The sequence below is a fragment of the Geotrypetes seraphini genome, chromosome 4 (assembly GCF_902459505.1).
Source record: "Geotrypetes seraphini chromosome 4, aGeoSer1.1, whole genome shotgun sequence".
Taxonomy (NCBI): domain Eukaryota; kingdom Metazoa; phylum Chordata; class Amphibia; order Gymnophiona; family Dermophiidae; genus Geotrypetes; species Geotrypetes seraphini.
In genome coordinates this window covers 185,527,360-185,553,507 of record NC_047087.1, presented here as the reverse complement: position 1 = coordinate 185,553,507, position 26,148 = coordinate 185,527,360, and the positions used below count along the sequence as shown (strand labels likewise).

Here is a 26,148-nt window from a genome sequence, read left to right as displayed (position 1 = left end):
CACCCAACTTACTCAGTCCCAAATGGAGGTATTGCAGCTTAGCTTGGGATTTGTGATACAGGATTATTCAGATTTTTCCCGTTTAAAGATTGCAATCCATAAATTTATCAGAAAACTCCAGATTAAAATATTCTTTCAAGAAAATTGTGATGTGGAACATCAGGAGGACCCTTCAATATGTAAAAGGAATTCGAGCTGGATCTCCCCGGGTCCCATTGACTCGGCTTTAATGACTTTTCGTGATCTGGGCTAACAGGCATTACCCAGCTGGAGAAAAATTACAGAAGGACTAAATGTGATTATAATCTGTCTTATGTCCATCTTCAGGCACTAATCCAATTGATAGCAATGGATGGTATGATTATCAATAAGTCCAATAAAGGGGGAGCCACAGTCATCTTAGACAAGGCCGAGTACCAGACAGAAGCACTCCACCAATTAAACGATCAGGAAGCATATCGAGTATGCTCTGAGGACCCTGGAATGAGGTTGATGAAAGAAATTTTTGATTACATTGCACACTATTATGAAGGAGGCCACCTAACAGCGAAAAAATATAGATTTTTGTTGGAAAAGTTTTCTAGGATGCCAAGAATCCAATTTGTGCCAAAAATTCATAAAAGTCTGGTAAGACCACCAAGGAGACCTATTGTCAACACTAGGGATAGTTTACTTGAACCCCTGTCAAAATTCCTTGATGTTTTTCTGAAAGATGGAGCAATGAAAGTATGGTCCTTTCTAAAGGACTCCTCTCATCTCTTGATATTATTTTTAGAGGATACTAATGTTTCTGAAAGCACATGGTTGGTCACTTTGGATGTGGTTTCCCTAGATACAAAGATCCCCTAGGAAGGGGCTCCAGATAATAGAGGAGGTTTTATGGGCAAGACATGGGGAACAAAGGATCTCTACTGAATTTTTGGTCAAGCTGGCAAAATGGGTGATTTGTGAAAACTAGTTTATTTATGAAGGGGTGTTTTACCAGCAGACCCAAGGGGTGGCAATGGGAGCTACGTTAGCTCCCTCAGTGGCCACCCTATATGTGGGGAAATTTGAAGAACAGGAGATATACCCTTCATTAGATTTCTAAACTCACACTTCTCTTTGGAGACGCTTCCTGGATGATGTTTTCTTTTTATGAAATGGCACTGTACAGGAATTGGAGGGATTCATACAGTGGATTAACACCAGAAATCCGATTTTACAGTACATATAGTAAAGATAGTATTGAATTTCTGGATATCCTGATCAGTAAATCTGGGAACCAAATGGACACCACTCTCTACAGAAAACCGGTTGCCCGTAATATCTGCCTACATTTTTCTAGTTTTCATCCATACAAATTAAAATATAGTCTTCCTATTAGTCAGTTTCTGAGAGCTTGAAGAGTATGTTCTACAATCAAGGAGTTCAAGATAGTGGCAGGTGAAATGCAGGAACGCTTTCGAGCAAGGGGATATCCTGAAAAAGTTATTCAAAGAGCGTACATACGGGCCAGATATGCAAGTGAACTATTGCTAAAAGAGAGGTCTTCCTCCAGTCATCACATGCTGGAAGACAAAAGACTGATATGTGTTTTATCATATTCAGATGCCACTAAACTGATTATTCTCTTATTAAAGATCATTGGCACATTGTACAGTCATTGAGGGGGTTTAGCGAGCCCCCCTGTTTTTGCTTTTACCAAAGGGAGGTCTATAAGACAGGTCCTGGAACAAAAGAGAAGGGAGGGGGATGCAAATGGAGTACATTCAAAATGTCAGCTTTGCCAGTGGTGTGACATGACTATAGAGGGACCCCAATGGCAAGACCCCCAAACTAAATGGATCATTAAAGCTCGCAATATGATTACTTGTAAAACAAGTAGTTATATGTCATCATTTGCCCTTTTTCATTGATGTATGTTGGCTGCACCAAAAGACCCATTCAGATTCGATTAAACGAACATAAATCTCGTATTAATACAGGAGCTCTTCAAGCTCCTCTAGTCCAACACTAGATAATACCAGCATACAGTAGACCAGTTACAATGGAGAATAATTGAACATTTACAAGAAGGGAGGGTGGGTGGCAACTGGGAAGAAAAATTTAACTTTATTGAACAAAGATGGATCTACTGGCTCAATACGGTGATCCCTTCGGGGCTAAATTTGGAACTCAAATGGACTACATTGATATGAAAGGTTTCAGCTGGGTGAGTCTCAGGTTAAAATAACTCGGGATTTTAATGTCCTGGGGCAAGTTGTTATGGAGGGCATAATATAATACTTTGTAATCAAGTTTTTCTAAGTCAGTTTTCCCTTCCCTGTTCTAAATGCTGGTGCTGCACCTATGATGATGTCATCATCAGCAGTCCAGGCTGGGTGAGTGTATTAAAGAGAGGCAGGAACAAGCCACGGTCATTTTGAATTAACTATTCAGTGGTCGGTTACAGCGGCGTTATGCTTTAGAAAGATAAGCTGAAAGGTTTGAATTAGAGAATGACATGGGGGAAAAAATCTGTCCCTGTCACGTCCCCGGACCACCGTCCCCTTCACTGCCCTGTCCCTGCCGTCCCCTTCAGCGCCCTGTCCCCGCAGCACAAACCCTTCCCTCTCGCCACCTCCCGCCCTTCAGCGGCCCGAGAATCTCCCTCCCCCTTACCTTCGCCTCGTTTTAGTAAAGAAACTTACTGAAGCCGGCAAAGCCTACCTGTCTGCAGTCACATGTATGTGGGCGGAAGCTTCTCCTCTGATGCAACTTATGGTTGCATCAGAGGAGAAGCTTCCGCCCACACATATGCAACTGCAGGCAGGCAGGCTTCGCCGGCTTCAGTAAGTTTCTTTACTAAAGCGCCGTGAAGGTAAGGGGGAAGGAAGGAGATAGATTTGGCTGTAGGAAGGGAGGGGGCTGCATGCGATTGGTGACCGCGCGCCTTCCCTCCCTTAACTGCGGGGACAAGGCCATTCACCGCTCCACGGGGCGGTGGATGGCCTTGTCCCCGTGCCCGCAGTGAGCATTTCTCCCCCCCACCACCATTTTGGCATAACTATCACTGTGCCATTCTCTAGTTTGAATGTCTTTGTGCATTTCTATATAAGAGACATCTGTAAAAAGTGTTCCCACAGTGGTGGGATATGGTAGTAAATTAAGTCTAACACAATAACATAGTTTAGACATGTGAACACTAAAACGTTTTTTGATTTTATTAGGCATATGGTGCCTTGATAAAACCCCTTCGGGTGAAACATGTTGGCAGTATAAATCCCTGAAAGCATGACTGCAATTTTTAAGCTAAGTATTTAAACTATTTATATACTAAGGTGGAAAAAAGTATTTATAAATTTATTAGCAAAGTATGGAAGATCCGGTGAGGAAATAGCCTGACACAATGAATTTGTATGAGTGCTAGGTGGTACTTCTGAGGATCTATAAACGTTGTATCATGTACTGTGAAGAGAGTTAGGAGGGGTAAGAAAGTACATATCCCTCCCAGTCTGAAGTTTGGGTTATAATCTCACAGAAAATTTTACTTGAACTATTGTGTTGTTTAGTCAAAGGAGAGAAGGGGCACAGGACAGTTTATTGAAGGGACATAGAAAGAGGGAAGATGCCATATGGAAGAGAGAGAGAGAGAGAGAGCGGACATTGGATGGAAAGGCCAGTGAATGGAAGGGGCGAGAGAGAGGGTGGACAGTAGATGGAAGGGGTAAAGAGAAGGGGGACAGATGCTGAATGGAAGTGTAGGGGATAGGGGGGAGAGACACTGAATGGAAGGGGGGTGAGAGAGGGGAGTAGACCCTGGAAGGAAGTAGGGAGGAGAAAAAAAAGGGCACATGCTAGATTGGGGGAAGAGGATAGAGTTAGATAATAGAAGGGGTGAGGGAAAGAGATGGCAAGCTATAGGTAGACACAATGAAAGAGGGAAATTGAGGATTGAATAGTAAGAAAGAATTTAGACAGAGGCAGACAATAAAATTGAGAAAGAAGACCAGAGAAGAACAGGAGGAAGAGCGTGGACAGAGAAATGCCAGAGCAAGGGAAGGGAAGGAGACATACCAGACCTAGGAGGAAGGAGACAGATACCAGATCTGAGGGGAGGAAAGGAGGATAGAGAGATGCTAAAATCTGCTGGGAGGGAGAGATAGATGGGAAGACAGATGCCACACCAATGGGGGGAGGGGGGATAGATTGAAGTGAGAGGCAGACAGTTTCTGGAAGAGGCATAGAAAGAGAGCAGATGACATATGGAAGATGCAGAGAGAAAGCAGACAGTGGATGGAAGGAAGAGAATGATGAGATGAGGAAAGCAGAAATCAGACAAAGGTAGAAAAAACAATTCTATTTGTTTTATTTATTTTTGCTTTAGGATAAAGTATTATTGTAGCTGTGTTAATAATAGTTTATTAATAGAAAATGGAAATAAGGTGATCCTGTTTATTGCACTAATTTTAATACATTTTTTAGTAATTCAGAGACCATAACTCCTTTCCTCAGGTCAGGGCAGGGATACTGTAACAGCAGTATAGTTTACTGACATGAAGAAAGTTTTTTGTTCAATAAAATAACAGAGAGGGGTAGGGAGTGGGGTGGGGCAGGTGACCAGTTGACTTGTGTGCCTAGGGGCCCTTGACAAATTAATCCTTCCCTATGTCTTGACATAGAAGATGACGGCAGATAAAGACCCAACCTGATTCAATTGAAATTTTTTCTTCTTAGCTATTTCTGGGCAAGAATCCAAAGCTCTACCTGGTTCTGTGCATGGGTTCCAACTTCTGAAGTCTCTGTCAAACATCACTCCATCTACACCCTCCCAGCCATTGAAGCCCTCTCCAGCCCATCCTTGACCAAAAGGCCATATACAGACACATACTGTGCAAGTCTGCCCAGTACTGGCCTTAGTTCAATATTTACTATTATTTTCTGATTCTAGATCCTCTGTGTTCATCCCACACTTTTTTGAACTCCATCACCGTCTGTTTGTGGATATCCAAAAGTTTGGAAGTAAAGAGGAGGTGCTGCTGTTGGGAGATTTCAACCTGCCGGATGTGGACTGGAATGTTCCGTCTGCAGAATTGGAAAGAAGTAGGGAGATTGTGGATGCCTTTCAAGAGGCTCTGCTCAAATAGTGACAGAACCCACGAGGGAAAAAGCAAAATTGGATCTGGTCCTCACAAATGGAGAAAGTATCTCTAATGTTCGAGTGGGTGCTCACCTGGGAAGTAGCGATCATCAAACATTTTGGTTTGATATAACTGGTAAAGTGGAGGATGGCCGCACGATACTTAAAGTCCTAGATGTCAAACGTACAGACTTTAATAAAATGGGAGAGTACCTGAAGAAAGAGCTGTTAGGATGGGAGGACATAAGAGAAGTGGAAAAACAGTGGTCTAAGCTGAAAGTAGCAAAAAAAAAAAAAAAAATGGCTACAGACATTTATGTGAAGAAATTAAATAAAAACAAGAAAAAAAGGAAACCGATATAGTTCTCCAAACTAATGGCAGAGAAAATAAAGGCAAAAGAGTTGGCATTCCTGAAATATTAAAAAAAAAAACTAGAAGAGGAGTGCCGAAAGGTCTACTGGGTGAAACTGAAAGAAGCCAAGAGAGAGGAGAAGCTGGGGTGCATCCAAACATGACTCGGAGCCACTCCTCAAGGGCAGGCATTGGTAAATGTGGGGCTGGTGCCAGTATAGAGACAGCCTTCAAAGATGTTGGAGCTGAATCTGTGGTGGGGCCCTGGCTTCGTGGAGACTAGTGCATAGGCACCACCGCCATGGAGAGGAAGCAGTCTTCAAGGTGCCAATGCTTCTCAGATACCAGCAATGCTGGTGCCCCAGAGATCCTGGCAGCATAGTTCGAAGAGGATCAATGCAGATGCTTCTTCACCTTCACTCACTGCCTAGCTTTGTGGTCCCTAAGTGCCAAGGATGATACTGAATCCTCACAGGACCTTGGAGTACATGGTCCTATGATATTCAGCCCAAATGGCCTCTACTGGCACCCAACATCAAGGCAGGAGGAGACCTCCTTGATGTTGGTGAGTCATCAGTGGCCAGTGAAGCTCCTGAAGTCATGGGGATTGATGCCTTGAATGCTGATTTTGATAGAATGGACTTCTGCATACCATAAAGTCTCATATGCAGGTCTTCATAACTTTTCTAGATTCTCCTCTACATTAACAAAGAAAACAGAGAGAACTTATGGACAGGGGCCAGACATGTTAAGCACATGTGATGTAGGTCAGTTACAACTCAACATAAAAAAAGAGCCTTCCTTTGCCCAGCACAGCGAGAAGCAAAACAATAATAATAGCTTTATTTATTTCCTGTCATACCTTTTCAGTTCAAGACGGTTGAAGCAAACAGCTTGATTACATGGTATTGGTTCAGTTACAAGTTTGTAGAGAGTACAGGCATATCGTAACAATACCGCATGGGTTTGGGGTGTGGATAGATGGAGGGGAGCAAGGTAAAGAAAGAAAGAGGGGGGCATGTTAGGGGTTTAGTCATTGGGAGGAAGTTGGAAATTCAGATGAATTTGTCGAATAGGTGGGTTTTCAGAGCTTTTCTGAAACATTGGTATGTTGGGGAGTTCAGGAGGAGGTCACTTAGGGTGTTGTTCCAGATGCCTGCTTGGAAGGATAGAGTTCTATCCAGGAATCTTTTGAACTGGCATCCCTTGGGGTTCGGGAAAGCGAATAGTAATGGTTTACGAGAGAGGCGGGGTTTAACCTGTAGGACAAGTGTCTCAGGAGGTAGGTGGGTGAGGTGCCGAAGAGTGTCTTGTAACATAGGCACCCGAACTTGAAGATAATTCTGGCTTCAATCGGTAGCCAGTGGAGTTTTTTGAAATATGGGGTGATATGGTCAAACTTTTTCAGTTCTAAGATTAGTCTTAACGCTGTGTTTTGGATCATTCTCAGTCTTTTTATGTTTTTTTTCTGGGATCCTAGGTAGATTATGTTGCAGTAGTCCAGGGAGCTTAAGATTAGTGATTGTACTAACAATCTGAATGATGCAAAGTCAAAGTAGGCTTCTTAGCTAGCTATCTGAACTGAGGTACCTCACAGGAGACGCACGAACTATGTTCGGTGGTGCAGCACTCGCAAACTCTTTGAAAGTTCTACAAGCAAATCTGATTGCGAGGCTGTCCGCTACGGGGCTCCGTGGATGACGTCACCCACATGTTGAGAATATCTGCCTGCTGTCCCTGGATAACAACTGTTATGGTAAGTAACCGTGCTTTACTAAAGAGATGAAGAGAAGTGTACTGTAGATACAAAAAGCCATTTAAAAAGGTTGAACAAAGAAACTACAAAATATAGTATCAAGGCATAAATAAAAAAGTAGAAAACAAAAGAAAGGACAAAATTAGGCAACCCTACAAAAGAAAGGTAATACAAAATAAATCCCATTCAGACTCAACAGACTCCAAGAGCAGCTCATCTGCCACTACTCCTCCACTCCTGGCTTAGTAGGTGGTAGATGCAAGTTGTCTTTTAAGCATCTGAGTTGACAGCCCGATGTTGGTAGACCACCATAGGCAGCTCTTAGTTGGGTTCCCAACAGTTTGCTGCATACCGGAGAGTCCAGCTGATCTCTGAATCCGAGATTCACTGAGAGTTCCTTGACAAGTTTCTTTAAAAGTCTGGCTGTCAGTACTTTTTTCAGTACGTTACTAAAGGTCTTTTTCAAGACTACTTGAAACAGTCTCATGGTGTCCTTTGGTGGATGTGGCAATTCCATCTCAGCCAAATTCTATGAGCGTTAAAGCAGTTACTGCCGCTGCCGGGTTAGTAAAGGACGGGGTTTAATTGTAATTTGACTAAAAAAGCAAAAGACCTGTAGTAGGCGTTATTTGAGCACAAGCAGCCAGCATATTCTCACATGTGGGTGATGTCATCCATGGAGCTCTGGCACGGACAGTCAAAAAGTGCACTGTCACTTTAAAACCACCAGTACAGCATGCTCAGGTGCCTTCCCACCTGGCTTGCAGGACTATTAGTTCTGAGCTGTTTCTTAAGAGTTTCTCTAGGTGCGTCAAACTTGTGTTTTTTTGTGCCTTCTCATTTCTTTTTTTTTCCCCCCCTTCCGTTTAGTCATATTTTTTTAGTTATTTTCTTTTATTTGGTATAAAAATTTTCAGTTTTTATTGAATTTCTTCTTCGAGCCTTCAGGCTTTTGTCAGCCTGATTTTCATCTGTTAGCATCCACATTTTTTGGATTTTTATTTATTCAACCTTCCCGGACCATAGAGTCCTTGATCTCACATCAGCTATTTTTCCTACAGTGTCCAAGGTTCCTAGTGATTTCAAATGGTGCACTTGGGGGCCACAGGACCGTTTCAGGTACATATTTGGTGTGTCCAGTGCCTCGGGCCCAAACACCGAGCCATCCTGCACACTTTGCTCAGAATTACAGAAGAAGTCACTTAAAGCTAGGAAGTTGCAATACGAGAAACTTTTTGGGTCAACTATGGGTGCATTGAAAATGGCTGGAGACTCCAATGCTCAGGGGAGGAAGAGAGGAGAGAAGCTGGACAGGGACATATAGTGACAGAGAGAAAAGGAGAAGCTGAAAATGAAAGACAGTAGACATGGAGAGAGAAGACATGTCAAATGGCAGGAGACCTTGGTGAGTGAGGGAAATAGAAACCAGAACCTAGGACTTGATTGGAAAAATTAAAATGACCAGATAACAAAAGGTAGAAAAAATTTGTAATTTTCTATTTTCTATTTCAGAATTGAAATGTGCATCCTGCAAAAGCCAATGCTAGACATGGCTGGGGCCCAGGGCAGAAATCTGGGATGGGACCCCAAAACTTACTACCAGGCTGTACCTTGTTCAGCTTCCAGCAGGCTTGGGGGCTCTCTCTAATCAGGGGACCAAGAGCAGTTGCCCTATTTGCACTCTCCTAACACCATCCCTGGCATGTATTATTTTATATTTTGCACAGTATAGGAGGAAAAACATCTCTTTCTATTTCTCTGGTAGTGTACTACATGCAAGGTCTAGCTTCTTGTGGTTTTATGTGTATGGTTTGTGGTCACTTATTCTGTATTTGGCATTTTGTGTTCTCTGTGCATCCATTGTTGGGGAAAGGCCAGGAACTTCTTTGGATGTAGAATACTTGGGGGAAGCATATGTATGTTGGTGGACAGTGGCTTAATGGGGAATGAAGTGCACTGCCTCTTGTAATTCTCTTAGCCGTCAACCTGGCCTTCAGCCACTGAAGCTTGCACTGCTACCCTCCTTGAAGTTATTGGAAAAGGGCTAGGGTTGAGGCATGGGTGTATCATGTGGCAGGTGTTTCTCTAGTGCCTGCCCATCTGACCAGTTGGCCCACTAAAAAATTGCTTTCTGGCTATACCACTGAATACAGATGTTTTTAGTTGGTTCGCAAATTATTTTCACTTTCATGAATGGCAATTACAGAATTACTCCTTTTAAATTATTTTTAAGAAAAAAAAACATTGCAACATTAAAATGAAACAGAAAAATGTTGCCTACATATATGGGCACCACAGTGAATTTTTAAATGCACAAATAACTCAGGGGAGGTAGATTTAACCTGATTCTGTAATAACAGCATGGTTGAAAAGAGCTGTACCTTCTCTGTATGCAGTAACACTAAAAGGTATACAAAACAAATATTAATCATTCTTAACCAGCATTTTATCAGTTTATTTTTTAAAAAAGTATTTATGTGACTACTCCTAATTATTGTTTTTCTACAGAGTTCAATTTAAAAACTATGACCAAAATTTTAATGTTCTTCATACAAGTCAGCTTGCTTTGTTCAATAAGTTACTTCCTCTAGGTGAAATCTGATGTGCTCCATTCTGACTGTACTTTCTCCTTTTCAGGCATATCTTGATTGTATGGTACCCAGAGAATGGATTTTATATTTTCACCCCTCTTCTTTGGAATGGAACATATCATCAGCTTCACGTCGCGATTCTACCAAAGAACTTTAAGGCATACTGTATATACTCAAATATAAACCGAGATTTTGGGGTCAAAAAAATGGCCCTAAAAGATGGGGGTCTCAGCTTATATTCAGGTCATCACCCACTAGCCCTCCCTCCTGAACTTGTAGGCCTCCGCAGGGCCTGCCATATGGCTTGGTGGGGTTGGCAGAGACAGGAGGGATGCTCCGACTCTATTTTTTTTTTTACCTCCCTCTCGCCTCCCCCTCATACCTTTTTGAATCCCTGGTGGTCCAGCGGTGTACCGGCCAGGAGCAAGCTTTCCTCGCTTCAGCTCTGTGCTGAAAGATCGCTCATGCTTGGTACACTGCTGGGCCATGAGAACTTGAGGTGGCCATTCAGGGAGGGCTCATCATGGGGTAGGAGTGTGGAAAGCTCACTCCTGTACGATACACCACTGGACCACTGGAGATTCAAAAAGGTATGTGGGGGGAGGCAGGAGGGAGGTAAAAACATTGGCAGAGTCCACTGAGACAGAAGGGATCGTTCCTGTTCCAGCCCAGCATGTCATACGGCAGGTCCAGTGGAGACCTGCAAGACATCAGGAGCGAGGGGGGACAGAGTACAGGGCAGGGAGACAAGGTGGAAAGCCTAGCAGGGAGGGAGGGGGGCTGCAGGGGAGGGAGGGCACATGAATATTAACACACACCCCCATCTTATAGTTGGGTCAACCTTTTTGTCCTCCTTTTTTTGGGGGAAAGGGTACCACGTCTTATACTCAGATCAGCTTATATTCGAGTATACAGTATATATTTTCTTTAGGCTGTTCTTGCAGAGCAGGGTTACTATCAGTATGGGAGAGGGGTGGTATCTTAGCCCACATAAGGTAATTTGTAACACTGATATTCCTCCAAATATGACTGCTCCCAAGGCAACAACACTGATATTCCTTCAAATATGACTGCTCCCAAGGCAACAACTTAAATGAAAAGCAAACTTTGCAGCAATGTTCAACTTTCTGTGTTTGTTTCATCCAGCCTTGTACTGACAAAGGACTTGCTGGTTGTGGATTACAATATCACAGTGACCCCTGATGCAGGTGTTTTTGATTTGCCGAAACACAGTGCTGTGTCGGGTCCATAGTTTTTATATGCCCTTTTATTGGAATAAACAAGACTCTTTTACACCAGTGACCCTACGCAGAGTATTCATTGTCCGTTACCACTGTTTTTTGTATGGTTTTAATTGACAGAGCATTGCTATTTGATGTTTTTACTCTGTGCAGCTTTATTTTATAGTTCAGGTGAGTGAAGCTGGAAACAGAGGAGGTAATTCTATAACTGGGTACCTGGTAGGCACCAATTCCTTTACAGAGCTTTATCTTATTCATTGGCAAATTCCATCAATTTTTTCTCAACATTTTATGACATAGCAGCACTACTGCATATAGGGGTCACTAGTTTTATGTTGATAAAGAGAGCATTTCTTATTTTAGATTACTTCTACTGTGTTAAAAATAGACCCATTTAAAAAGAAAACTATATTTTCATGACTTTTAAAGAAACCTTGAATAGAAATCTAGAAAAATAAAGCTAGTTTTGTCATCAGAAATCAACTCTGACTTTTTAGGTTAGTACCTTGTGCTTTCTATGACTTTAAGTAGTTGTACCAGAAGTAACAAGGATTTTCACCAAATCTACTGAGATAATGTAAAGCTATTTAAGCAGAAGAGAAGCAAAATCCTTGGCAGTAAGATCATTCAATTTTCTTATATCCCTTGGACCAGAGCAGAAATGTTGTCTCTCGGTTTAACAACAAATCAATATTCACAAAATCAGGGTGTCTTAGTGCTCAGTTCTTAAACATATTGTACTGTATAACCAATTCAACAAACCAGAGTCAAGAGCTCTAAAGTTTGGAAAAAAAAAATCTGACTGCAGCCTCTAGTAACTCAGAGGTTACACACTGGCTACCTACAGCAGAGTTGGCAAGACAGACAACAATTAAAGCTTAAGCTACAAAATATATTTAAGATCTTATTATTGCTCTTCTGATTGGGCTAGATAAATTCACAAGATTCAACCATGCAAATGTCCAGTGGAAGAACAGGTTAAACCAGGAGATAACACAGAATGATCAGGATGTCAGGGTTCTTGCCTTTTGCACGTTAAAACCACAGGAATAACAGAGCAGCTTTAAAAGCGAGTCCCTTCCCTCTTTAAAAGAATGCCTTGGAACAGGACTTTAGCACTGTTAAGAGTAAGGCACTGAAGTCAAGCAGCATTAGGGGGGTACAGGAGGACTATTCAAGTGCTTATTATTTGAAGCATCATCTGTTCTGTAGAGGCAGTCCAAGTAACATTGAACAACCTCTGTCACCATGGATCTGTCAGGAATACACTGTGCCATGCCATAGATTGCACCCTGGAATTGAAGGAAAACAAAAATTACTACACAGCGAAAGACTGAGGAAGTGGTATACCAAGGTACTGTAATTCTTTATCAAGGTATTACTCAAAAAGAAATCAGAAGACTTCAGCTTACAGCTGTAAAAATGATATATAAGGATGTTACCCCGCTTTTAAAAGACACTCACTGGCTTCCCATATCTCACCATACAACATTCAAAATCTTCTCACTTTCAAAGCAAAATTAGAACACTTCCCAGTATTTATCGATAGATTGCTACTTCTTTATACTACTTCTAGATCACTCTTCTCCACTCAACAAAATTTCCTCTCAATCCCATCAACCTGTCATCGTTTACATCACGCGTAAAACTATCTTTTCTGTAACTACACCAACTTTGTGGAATGCTTTACCCAATCAACTTAGACAAGAAAACTCTAATACCAAAATTCAAAGCAAATCTTAAAACATTCATATTTAAAGACGCTTGCAATGTCTGAGGATTTAGTCAATGATAGCAAACAAGAAACATTCAGGGCTCCTTTTACGAAAGCACGTTAGGGCCTTAATGCGCGGAATAGCGTGTGCTAAATTGCTGCGCGCGCTAGCCACTACCGCCTCCTTTTGAGCAGGCGGTAGATTTTCGGCTACCATGCGCTAATCCGGTGTGGGCGCTAAAACGCTTAGCACATCTTCGTAAAAGGAGCCCTCAATTTATTTCTTTCCCATCTGTGTTTTCCTTTTTTTTAAGAATATATTATACATTTTTGTCTGTTTTTAATACCTTTTTATTATACAGTGGTACCTTGGATTACGAGCATAATCCATTCCAGGAGCATGCTCGTAATCCAAAATGCTCGTTTATCAATGCGAGTTTTCCCATAGGAAATAATGGAAACTCGTTTTGATGCGTTCGCCCCCCCCCCCCCACGAGAACCCGCATTGCTCCCCCCACGATCCGGCACCCCTCCCCGATCCGGCACCCTCCCGCCTGACGCGATTGGGCACCCCCCCCTTGATGTGATTAGGCACTCCCCCGCCGCTTCTTACCCTCATCTGGGCACCGGCATGTCCTGTGCTTGATGTGCCGAAAATCGGCCTCCTCTTCTGCTGGGCCTTGAGCATGCTCAGATGCTCAAGGCCCAGCAGAAGAGGAAGCCGATTTTCGGGCACCGGCATCAAGCACAGGACATGCCGGTGCCCAGATGAGGGTAAGAAGCAGCAGGGGGGTGCCCAATAATGTCGGGGGGGGGGGTGCCGGATCGTGGCGGGGGGTTGCCCAATCGCGTTGGGTGGGGTGCCGGATCGTGGCGGGGGGTTGCCCAATCGCGTCGGAGGGGATGCCGGATCGTGGGGGGAGGGTGCCGGATTGCGGGGGGGGGAGGGCGCTCGTAAATCGAGCCATGCTCGGTTTCCGAGGCACTGATTTTGCAAATGTTTTGCTCGTCTTGCAAAACACTCACAAACCGGTGCACTCGTAAACCGAGGTACCACTGTATATTTATTTTAAATCTACAGTAAACCGCTTAGACTTACTGATAGGCAGTATATCAAATTAACATGAAACTTGTCAAAACTAGCAACACCAAATTAATGTCCTTCAATAAAATGTAGCAGATGTTCCCCAAAGACAGGAGGACACATTCACATGGGATGGGTGACATCATCCTACAGAGCCTGCTTTTCTAGAAGTTTCTGGAAACTCTACCATGCATTTGCTCATGCCTTTCCCCTACCCTCACCACACAGGACCAGCCACTCTATTAGAAAGTTAATAGTATACAACTCCTAGGAGAGAGAGGCGGGATTTGTGAATGTGTGTCCTGCTGTCCTTAGAGAGCACTCACTACAGGTAAGTAACTATGCTTTCTCTAAGGATGTGCAGGACATCAGATTTGTATAAATGGGAATCCCTAACTATCGGGCCGTTCTTAAAGTTTCAAGTTTATTAATATTTTGATATACCAACCATCACAAATATCTGGTCGGTTTACAATAATAAAAAATAAAAATTATAAAAAAAGTTATAACTGTATATATATATATATATATAAAAAATAAATAAATAAATAAATAAATAGTCAAAATGCAAATAGGGGGGATAAGGTCGAAACAATACCTGCAACATGCTAAGGCCTAGAACAAAAAGTTTTTCTAAATACTTGTTTTTTGTAAATAGCCTGGAATAGAAAAAAAAAAAAAAAGAAAGGCCAAGGGGGATGCAGTTGGATTCTAGACCCTAAAAAAAATTCTGATTGACCAAAGAGATGGCCACACTGGGAACCTTGCTCTAACAGCAATAAGATGGAAATGTATAAATCAGGGGTGTCAAAGTTCCTCCTCAAGGGGTACAATCCAGTCAGGTTTTCAGGATTTCCCCAAAGAATATGCATGAGATCTATTTGAATGCACTGCTTTCATTGTATGCTAATAGATCTCATGCACATTTATTGGGGAAATCCTGAAAACCCAACTGGATTGCGGCCCTTGAGGAGGGACTTTGACACCCCTGGTATAGATGGAAAATCATGTTGCAGGCTGACTTCAAGTTGGCTACTGATACAGCCGCTGCTCTGACAACATGAGCCATGACATAATCAGCAAGAGTCAGCCCATCATGAACATAAGTGTAGGAAATAGTCTGCTAGGCAACTGGGATAGAGTGCATTTACCATTGACTGTCCCCATCTTATTGATGTCAAAGGAAACAAGAAGCTGTATGAACTGTACAGGTTTATGCGCTTTTCAGTGCAATAGGTGTGTCATTCTGGACAAGTGGGTTATCTCCCCATAGATGCGAGCTATAAGCAGAAGAAATCCACTCCGGATATTTTCTGTGACCACCCTACATCACCGGGCACTCTACTGCCACCTGCAGTTTTCTCTTCTGCACGCAAGTCGGAAGGAGTGTTTCTGTTCCTCTCTCTCCTTTTTCTTATTTTATTTGGTGTTTTCAAGTGTTCAGAGCTTAGCGCCTATAGTTTCAGCTCAGTCTGCAGCTGACAAGCCAATCCCTGGTGGTACCAGTTGGCTAGCCTGCACAAGTATTTTGGAGCTCGGGACCATCACCGCTTACCTTCCCTCACCTACTGCTTAGCAGGGGTTTGAATGCAGGCTGTTAGGCTCAGTTGTGTCTTGCAGGATGCCAGCTGCATTTTTCCCATCCCTCTTTCTGGTAGCGCATCCGTTGGCCAGTAGGGGTGTGGTCAGACACTGTGTGGCTGGCAGCCCAAGATCAGCATTGAAGAGGAATTTTCAGCATGAGGCAATGATTCTTCTCCTTTTCAGCTACTGTAAAGAGCTGAGGTAGACTGCAGCACATTGCCAGCACAGGTTTCAAGTTTCTTTAAAAATTTGATTTGATCGCAATATCTTAATCCAATGCGATTTACAAATAATAAAATCAGGACAAGAAAAACAAACAAACCCCCACACAATTGTTAAAAATATGACCCTACAGGACATAAGAGGAAGACAGGTTTAATTACAATTCATAAACAAATAAAATGAGCTTAGAGGTTAAAACAGTGAGTAAGGCTTTTACAGCCACTGAGGAGAATCGGGGTGGGGGTGGGGGGTTGAAAATCAGGTTTTTGAGAGTTCCTACATGCTCCTTCCTCCTCAAAAATCCTAAATTTGGCATTTTGTGTTTTTGTTTTTTTAAAACTTTAAGTCAGTTATTTGAGTGATTTTAGGCACGAAAATCTTGATGGCGGCCATCTTGGATTGATTTTTTGAAAAGAAAAAAAAAAAAAAAAGAAAGTTCCGTGCACTTCCAAAACTCTAATTTTTGCATCAAAACTGGTTGGGATGGAATCCTTGACCTCTTATATCCCAGATGCATGCCAGGATTGCGTCACATGAAGCACTGCATGGACCGGAGAGGTGGGAGCAGCCAGCTTAACCTCTCCTCTGCATGCTCAGCTGACGAAAAGGGCAGCTAACACATTAGGGCAGCCTTTTCTGTTTTGGGAGCCTAGAAATAGTGACCATTCTGTGACATTCTGTGCAAAAGTTTACTGCTTTACCGGATCTCATTTCAGAGTCTCTGTATGAGCTGAATTTGGACACACAGCTAGCTCCTTCTACCACCTCCTCCCTCATGTGTGGAGTGAGGGTTCAGTCCTCTGTGTTTCTCTGGCATCCAGACATTAATGTCTTGATTTCGGAGCAGTGGGATTCTCCTGAAGGATCTCTTAAAGTAGTGAGAGCCATGTCAAGGCTGTATCCTATTGCACAGGAGTGTCAGCAACTTTTTAGCCAGCCTAAAGTAGATTCCTTGGGTTGCACAGGTTACTAAGAGCACCTCTCTTCCGAGCGAAGGCAGTGTGGTACTCAAGGATATGCAGGACTGCCAACTGGATGTTGTTCTCAGGAAACTTTTCGAGGCAGTGGCTTTGGGAGTCAAAACTGCCTCAGCAGCATACTTTGGAGAGTGAGGGAGATGAACCTCCTCCTCAGCTACTTTTATCTACTGTGGATTATGTAGCTGATGCTCTATATTAGGGGTGCCCAAATGGTCGATCGCAATCGACCAGTAGATCGCAAAGGCAACGCGAGTCGATCGCGTTGCCTTTGTGATCTTATTCTTCCTGCCTCCCCGTGCCAGGCCAGGTGTGTACAAGCGCTGGACCCACAAGACTTCGCCTCTGACGTCAATTCTGATGTCGGAGAGGAATTTCTGGGCCAGCTAATCGCTGCCTGGCTGGCCTGGAACTTCCTTTCCAACTTCTAAATGGATGTCGGAAGTGAAGGCTTGTGGGCCTGTCGCTTGTACGCGCCAGGCCTGACTTGGGGAAGTAGGGAGAAATTGGCATGGTGGCTTAGGGGGAGGGGGGGCGGCAGGGAGAGAGAAAAATAATCAGGGAAGTGGAGAAATCGGTGTGATGGCTTGGGGGGGCAGAGGGAGAGAGAAAGAAAGGCAGGCAGGGGGAGAGAGAAAGAAAAGGGGAGGGGCAGAAAGAAAGAAATATTGGATTTACAGAAGAAGGAAGTGCAACTAGAGACTCATGAAATCACCAGACAAAAAGGTAGGAAAAATGATTTTATTTTCAATTTAGTGATCAAAATGAGTCCGTTTTGAGAATTTATATCTGCTATCTATATTTTGCACTATGGCCCCCTTTTACTAAATTGCCATCACGGCGAGATCTTCTTACCCCTTCAGCAACTTCGGAGCATCTCGCCCACTCTCAAGCACCTCTACCCTCCCACCTCTCCCTGTCACCAAAGTCCATACCTCTTCAGCAGCACTGCAGCCCGATTCAAACTGAAAGCTCACCTGCCACACACAGCCACAGTTACTATAGCAGGCGTCTCCACTTTGTTTACATAAAAAAAAGTTCCGATCCTTCACTTACTATTTCGTTTTTCACTGGCTCTCATTCAATCTATTAAAACTTCCACCAAACACCTTCGTTAAAGAATAAAAAAAAAAAAAAGAAAAAGGACTAAATTCTAATAAATTCAAATCCACTCCATGTCCAAAAGTTTATATAATGGCCATAAGAAAAGCCAAGTTAAATAAAAGTTTATAGAATAAATCATTCCTTGTTTCTTTCCTATGTCATTGGATCTAAGTGCTGATTAATGTATTCCTGCAGTTTGATCGGATCATCATAGTGACTAGTTTTGTTGTTAAATGTTATCTTCATAACTGCTGGATACAGCAGCCCATACTTAGCTCCCAACTGCTGCAGCTGAGGTTGGAGAAGCAGAAACTGCTTCCTCAAGCCAGCAGTAGCTTTAGCGAAATCAGGCAGAAGATGGATTTTCTTTTCTTGCCATTTCAGCGACTTACTTTGTTTAGCAGTAGTTAAAATGTCCAAAGCCTGCTGAAAACAAAGCACCCTGAATATTATGGGCTTGGGATTGTTTTGCCTGGTAGATGCATGTGATGGAATAGGATTTGCTCTTTCTATTTCTAACAGATACTAGAGATTGAGGGAGAGCAATTTAGGTAAGAAATTATCTAAAAAAGATATAGCATCTGAGCCCTCTACCCTTTCTGGGAGCCCCAATATTCTGATATTGTTCCTCCTATTTCTGTTATTAGCATCTGCCAACTTCTCAGTCCTGGCATCACATATCTTCAACTGCTGAAAGAGAGTGTGACTTCTTCTTGTACTATATTTAGCTTAGTAGTATTGTCTTGAAGCAGTTCTCTTATAGATTTCAGCTCCATTATCACTTGTTCAAACATTTCTGAGGTATCTTTAGGGAGAGGCACTTTTGATGGAGTTGGTGGGGCCGGTTTAGCTGTGCCCCCGCACCAAATGCTGTCTCTAATCTGATCTGTCTTCCAGAAGCCATACTTGCTGCAGAAGATTTTAATAAGCAAATTATTCACTTTAAGAGCGGAAATTGGACCTCTTTTACTGACAAATGAGCTGAATAGTGCTGCTGAGGGAAGAGCTGTAGAATCACCCATCCATCTTGTATTGTAGCCAAGCCAAGCCCCCTCCCCATATTTATTTTCTTAATGGCCAACTCTCCTTCCATCCCATTGCAGTAAGCAACTCAGTCCCATATGTGTAAATATGCTGTCTGCTTGTCCTAGGATAAAGCACAGTTACCGTAACAGGTGTTAGTGGGGAACAGAAGACAGATATTTTCACATCCCAACCAGCGCCCCTGGTTGGCTTTTTAGCTTGCTTACAGAACTGAGGTACCACGAGCCTCTTCGAACGGGAAGGCAGTTGTCATGCGCATGCGGGTAGTCACAAAGCTCTTAAAATTTAAAGTGATAGTTCACTTTTCAGACGTCACCCATATGTGTGAATATCTGCCTGCTGTCCCCGGATAACACCTGTTATGGTAAGTAACTATGCTTTTTGGTCTCAAGGATAGTCGGTTTGTAGTCATCTAGGAGATTTTTCCAAAGGGATTTGTCTTCTTAGCTTTTTTTGGCTTTTCTTACCTCTCTGCTTCATCCTCAGATTTTCGGTGATCCATGGGGAATGATTTTTGATGTGGAGTTTGATTTTCTTAGCTTTTGCCAGTGTTTTGTAACAAGCTTGAACTCCTTTATGCCAAGTTTAGGCTGTTTCTTCTAGGGAGTTTCCAAGAGGTTCCAGATCTTTAATCAGTTTGGCAATGCCAAGAGAAAATGACTCAGATTGACCAAATCAGGATTGACCCTGGATTTTTCCTTGATCCTGGTCGGTTTAACTCTAGTTGGTAGATCAAATATGATAAGGTGGTGGTCTGATCATGGTACTGGGATATTTGTGCATTTGGCTGATTTTTGGTCTTGCAGAAGAAAATCTAGGCTGAAAATCAGGTCTAGTATGTTACCAGAGGAATGTGTGGGTGAGCTCACCAGCTGGGAAAAGCCTAGGTCTGATAAGTGTTGTCGTAAAGTCCAGCAAAGCTCCCATAACTTCAGGATAGTCTTGAAAGTTTAAATCTCCTAGGACTATTATCTGTTTATAAGATATCACCAGCTTACTGACGATAGACAATAGTTGTTCCAGATGAGTGGGGTGCCTGGTAGATTAGTACAAAGATAATTTTCTTGTCATGCCCTATTTAGAAGATATGCATTCCAGGGCAAGTAGTACTACCGAATCAATGAGTCGAGAATTTGTGCCAAATTTAATAATGGCAGCTACCCCTCCACCTTTTTTATTTGGGCAGGAGCAAGCAAGTGCTTGTTAGCTTGGGGGCTATAGTGTACCCAGGGTAGCACCATCATTGTCTTTTACCTATGTTTCAGTGATCAGAAAAGTATCCCATTTGATCTATAAAGGCATCTGTTACTATAACATCTTTGTTATTCACTGATCTGGCATTGACCAAAGCAGCAGATAATATGCATGTCTGGGGTCTTGTGGGGATCTTTCGAAGGTAGTTGGTCCTAGTTTTTGTTGTATTCGTGTGGGTGATGTTCTCTAGCTTCCCATATCTACCCTGACCTGTAATTACTGGGATGGGAAAGCACATAATTTTCCTGTTTGTTGGACTTAATCTAACTATCTATGGTTCTGTTGGTTGGTAAAGTTTCTGGGGGGATTTAGGCATAGTGCTCTGCTAGTCTGAGGTAGTTTGTGTGAGGTCCATGTAGGCTAGCTATAGTCAATGTTACACCTAGTAAACAATATACTTTAAGCCATCAATTTTGCACAAACATCTACAGGACTATTTGTTCTAGGGAGCACTATAATTACAGGTTTTGAAAGATTACTACAAACAATCCTTTCTAGCACATACTTCTATTGTAAAATCAATTAACTACTACAGTACTCCCCCCCCAATATTCGCGGGGGTTCCGTTCCAGGAACCCCTGCGAATCTTGTTAAACCGCAAATACGGTTTTTCGTGGGGGAGACTAGAGAGGGCAGCGGGAAAGGCAGGAGAGAGCAACCGGAGTGCCGGCGAGTGAAGGAAATCACTCGCTGTATGCTCCGATTGCCTCTTCCTGCACTAATGCTGCATGTCAAAGCAGTTCCTGAATGGTAAGGCCCGACTTTAGTGCAGGAAGAGGCGGTCGGAGCATACAGCGAGCGATTTCCTTCACTCACTGGCACTTCAGCTGCTATCTCCTGCCTCTCCAGCTGTCCTCTCCTGGTTGGCAGTTCATGGTTGGAAAATACTGCAAATGACCAGGACTGTGAGCCGCCGACCGCAAATGACCGAGGGAACACTGTATTTATATTTTTACTCCCTGTCCTCTTGATCCACACGAAGAGCTACACAAAGGACCCTTTGGCATGGCCTGCTAGCGGTAGAGGCCCACCTGACATGCAGCCCTTTATGGGTTGCTGGGAGGCCCAGAGTTGGTGGGCAGGCTCCTTCTTGGCAACCGGAACATGGGGGAATGGATCGCCGGTGGAGAGACGCTGGTCTGGTCTTCTTACTCCTCTCTCTGCTAATGAATGTGGTGTATGGGTGTTGCTTTGTCCCTTGGGCTGCTGGAAGGCCTGGAGTAGGTGGGCAGGCCTCTTCTCGGCAGCGGCACTTGGGGGAGTGGATCGCCAGTAAAGAGGAGGGACACTGGTCTGGTCTGGTCTTCCTTCCTCCTCTCTTTCTGCTGGTGCAGACCAGATGGACCATTCAGGTCTTTATCTGCTATCATTTACTATGTTGCACAGCGCTGTACATCAAAACATAGAAGAGACAATCCCTTCTCAAAAGGGCTTACAATCTAGTTAAGACAGAAAAATTGGACAAGAAGGTGCATCTATACACAGTGCTCAAGTGGGGAAATTATAGAATTATTATGTAATGTTGTAAGTCTAAGTGCTTTGAAAATATGCCTTATAACTTTTTTCCCCTGGTTTCCTCCATTGTGTGTGCAGCTGATGACCTGATTTTATCACACTGTTTTCTGCATCTGACAATATCCTGACAACCAGTTTATAAAAAGAACAAAGAATAAAGTTTGCAAACAATGAGCAGTACTATCTATCCTATTGGTCTTCTTTTTGCTTCTCTGTTTTCCTTTCTTTCTGATTGTAAATTGTTTCATTATATTGGTACTAGTTGTTAAGCCCGTTACATTAACGGGTGCTAGAATATATGTCTGTCTGTCTTTTTCTTTCTGTCTCTTTCCTCCCTCCATTTCCCTGTGTAGCGCTGTCTCTGCTTTCTTCCTCACTCTGCACTGTCAAGCTGTAACATTACTGCCTAGCTTTTTCTCCCTGCAAGCATCTCGGCTCTCTTTCTCATCCCCAGTCTCTTTGCTCTTTTTCTCTTCTTGCAGGGGTCTCTGCTCTCCTTTTTGTATATGTTCCTGATTCCTTCAAACTTCTGTTTTCTCTGTATGCTCCTGATCCTGTGTTTCCCTGTAGGTGTCTCTTTTTTTTAATTTTATTCCTTCTTCAGTCTCTGTTCTTTATCTGAACATTCCCTTCCTCAGTCTCTCCAACTGCAGCTCTCTTGCCCTCTAAGCCCCTGCTGTGCATGTCGCTCCTGATCCCCTCTAGTGTTTAAGCCTGTTAAAGCCTCCTTCCCTCACATGTCCCCTATTTTCAGCCCCAGCTCCAAATTCATTTTTAAGCCCCCCCCCAGCCCTCTTCTCCCATCTTTTTCCTTTCAGCTTCCAGCCCCCTTTTCTCCCATGTCCCTGGAGCCTCTTAATCCACCGAGAAGCCCCACCCTTCCCTGCCCCAAATGGAAGCGTCCCTTTCCCCCCTCTGTGGCAGTGGTTGTTTTTATTTTTGGTTTTGGCCGGGGTTTCTCCCATTCTTCCTCCCTTTCCCCTTTTGCCCCCTCTCACTGGTTTGCTCTCCTTTTCTCACCCATTTTCTGCCTCACTTTCCCTTTCTCTTCCAGGACCGGTCTTGCTGCCTTGTTATGCCGGCTGGGTTTCCATGGCAACCCTGCCCGCGGGTCTGTGAGTGTCGGGCCGTAATGTTATTTACTCGTGTGAAGCTGTCCGGGTCTGGCGGCGCCGTGTCGGGTGGAAGCGGGGCCTAAGCACCGGCCAGGCGGCTCGCGCCGCCGGCCCCCAGGAGCCCGAGCCCAGCAGCGGGGGAGGCAAGGACATGCCTGGCGTGCCATGATGCTGACCTCGGTGCTGAAGCTGCTGCAGAGACAGACCTACACGTGGCTGTCGCACCGGCACGACCTGTCGGAGAGGTCAGTACGCAGCTCGGCCTCACCTCGGGGGAGGCCACGACGGGTGGTGCGGTCTCCCTGATTCGGAGGAGTTGAAGAGCAGGAAGGCCTGCGTCCAAGAGTGCCGGGTACTGTCACAGGTAGGCGCGCATGCGCACTCCTGTGGCCACAGACCTACAGCGCACGGAACACGCAAATAGGAGTGCGCATGCGCGGATAGCTTTTTATTATATAGGATGAAAGGTGGTATGGTAAAATCAAAATCATGAACAAACATGAAGTCCTATAAAGCTTTTTGGACCATCTCCTGTCATTTTTTTCCTCCATCTCCTTTTCACCAACTGTACATGGTTATCAGAATCAAACTGGTCTCACAGCTTTTACTTGATACACCATAAACTTATCCAAGCACTGAAATGCTTTTCATTCCACAAAGAAAAGAAAACTAAATGCACTGTTCTAGGGGGCAGGGCAGGATTAATTCTTCATTGGGCCCTAGGCCAGACATGGGCAAACTACGGCCCGTTTAGTTTTTTAATCTGGCCCGCCGACCATGAGCCCTACACACCTCCCTCCAAAGCAGTGTCAGACCGGCAACACTCTAAACAGGCTGCTTCGTGGCCTCCTCTCGTCGGGGAATTTCCCCTGCCACATCACTGATGATGTCATCAGTAACATGGCACATGGAAGGCTCCGACTAGAGAAGGCCGCGAAGCAGCCTGTTTAGAGTGCTGCCGGCCTGAAGCTGCTCTGGAGGGAAGTATGTAGAGCTCACGGTTGGCAGTGTTCAGATGGGAGGGAAGGATGGAGGGTCAGCAGGGGTTCGGCTGCGTGGCGGGGGCGGGTGCTTAAGGGTTTGGCTGCACAAGGGGAAGGAGGGAGGGAAGGATGGAAGCTGGGCAAGGGTTCTGCTGCATGATAGATGGGAGGGATAGAAAGATGCTGTAGAGGGAAGGGTGAGAGAGGAAGAAAGATGCTGCACATGTGGGGGAGAAAAAGGAAAGAGGAAGAATTGGGGTGAAGGACAGGAAGGGAGAGAAGATCATGTACATTCATTTTGTACAATAAGCCTTACGTTTTTATGCTTTGTTACCTTTTAAAAACCAAAACCTTTTATGTTATGACATTTACATTTAATTTATATTAGTTCACACAAACACTTCATCCATCTACTCTTGGTCTGGCCCCTCTATCAAATTTAAGAACCCATTGTGGCCCACGAGTCAAAAAGTTTGCCCACCCCCACCCTAGGCACTCAAGTACATGGGCACTCCTCTTCACCTCTACCCCTCCTTGGCCTCACTCCTGGAAAAGTGTGCTGCCAGGCTCAGCTCCAGTCCAGAAGTCCAATAGCACCTTCTCTTTCCTTCATTATTCAGTGCAGCCAAACTCATGGTTTTCAAAAGGCCTCAGGTAGCAGTATCTACAGGCTGCCCAAGGCCGACCCAGAAACCTTCCCTCTGATGTAAAATCCCAGTGTCAGAGAAAGGCTTCTCGGTCAGCTGTGGGCAGTGTGTAGGAACCGCTGCCCATGGCCTTTTGAAGACTGAGTTCTGCTGCACTGAATAATGATGAAAGAAATACTTGGACATCTGGAGCAGGCCCAGAGGCAGGTATACTTACATCATCAGAGCAGGCAGTGCTACAGGCCCGCCTGTACTCTTCAGGCTTAAGGCATGTACCTACTTAGCCTACCTTTAAATCCTGCCCTGGTAGGTGGAGCTCCTAAAAATCTTACAAGCATACAAGATGAACCTGAGATCTCTCTGCTAAACTATTTTAGATGCAGTATTAATCGATATTTAATTTAGAAAATGCAAAGAATCTGTACCTTGCCAGTTGTCTTAGCCCTAGGATCCTTCATGATTTCATTTATAGATTCACGAACATCTTTTATGAACTGTGTTGCAAATCCAGGCTTTATGTGCTGCAGGGTAATGCACATGTGAATGCTGTGGAATGAAACAAAGATAACAGTTTTCCAGTCACAAAACTACTTTAAGCACAGAATGAATGGGAAGTGAAAGAATATAATAATAATAATAGCTTTATTTATATCCCATCATACCTTTACAGTTCAAGACGGTATACAATAAAAGGTGCTGTAAGGACAGCGAGGTAACATCAATTAGATTAGGGAAGGGGTAGATAGACAGTTATGAGATGGGGTGGCATAGGGTAGGAGAAAGGAATGTGTAAGATGAGGTGGGTGTAGCGCAGATTTGAGGGATCAGGTAAATTTGTTGAATAGGTGGGTTTTTAGTAATTTTCTGAAAGAATGGTATGTTAGAGAGTTCAGGATAAGGTCACTTAAGGTGTTGTTCCAGATCCACATGCCATTCTGTAGCCAAAGTAACTTCCTAAAACTTTTATAATAAAATACTCAATGTTTCACAAAGGTTATCATTCATTAGGATCAATCTTCTCTACATCTGAGTAACCAATCCAGTTATAACCCCATTCACTGCCATTTTGTGATTACTAGAGCCAGTTCTTTGAGTTGGTGGTAGATGATATAGTGAGCTGCATCGACAGGATCATCAACAATGTGGAAGAGGAAGATATGGCGGTGGTGATACACATGGGGACAAACAACATGAGCAACAGGAACTACAGCAGGGAAGCACTGAAGGACCAGTTCCAGATGCTAGAAGGGAAGCTGAAGGCCAGAACGCCGAGGGTAGCATTCTCAGAGATTCTGCCGGTACCTAGAGCCAACGAGAAGAGGCAGACAGAGCTGCAAGCAGTCAACGCATGGATGAGGTGCTGGTGTGAGGAAGAAGGATTCCACTTTGTGCGCAACTGGATGACATTCTGGGGGGAACAGCAAGCTATACAGGAAGGATGGACTCCACTTCAGCGGAGATGGAACGAGGCTACTTGCAAGCAACATCAAGCGAGAAATTGAGAAGTTTTTAAACTAGGAAGAAGGGGAAAGCCGACAGTAGACCAAGAGTTGCTGGTTCAATAAACAGTATACCCAGAGGATACCATGCAGGAAGATTGCGGGGATGACTCACCGGATCATAGTCAAGACAGAAATCCTGACGGATCGAAAGGGACGCAAGAAAGTAACAGGCCGCAAACTCAAGTGTATGTACACAAACGCAAGGAGCCTAAGGAATAAGATGAGGGAATTGGAAGCTATGGCACAAAAAGATAACCTTGACATCATCGGCATCACGGAAACATGGTGGAACGAGGAAAATGTCTGGGACACTGTGCTACCTGGATACAAGCTATACCACAGAGACAGAGTAGGTTAAAAAG

General features: G+C 43.8%; 1 protein-coding gene across 2 annotated transcripts in view; it reads right to left on the bottom strand.

Annotated features, from left to right (window-relative positions):
• Window positions 1-11,047: 11,047 nt before the first annotated feature.
• Window positions 11,048-26,148, bottom strand: part of SGPL1 (sphingosine-1-phosphate lyase 1) — a 205,499-nt gene continuing 190,398 nt past the window's right edge. For both annotated transcript variants that reach the window (XM_033940957.1, XM_033940958.1), the window contains exons 13-14: window positions 24,710-24,830; window positions 11,048-12,333 (exon numbers count right to left, since the gene is read on the bottom strand). In XM_033940957.1, coding sequence (XP_033796848.1) covers window positions 12,193-12,333; window positions 24,710-24,830 — 262 coding nt within the window. In that variant the 3' untranslated portion in view covers window positions 11,048-12,192. The remainder of the gene's footprint in view (window positions 12,334-24,709; window positions 24,831-26,148) is intronic.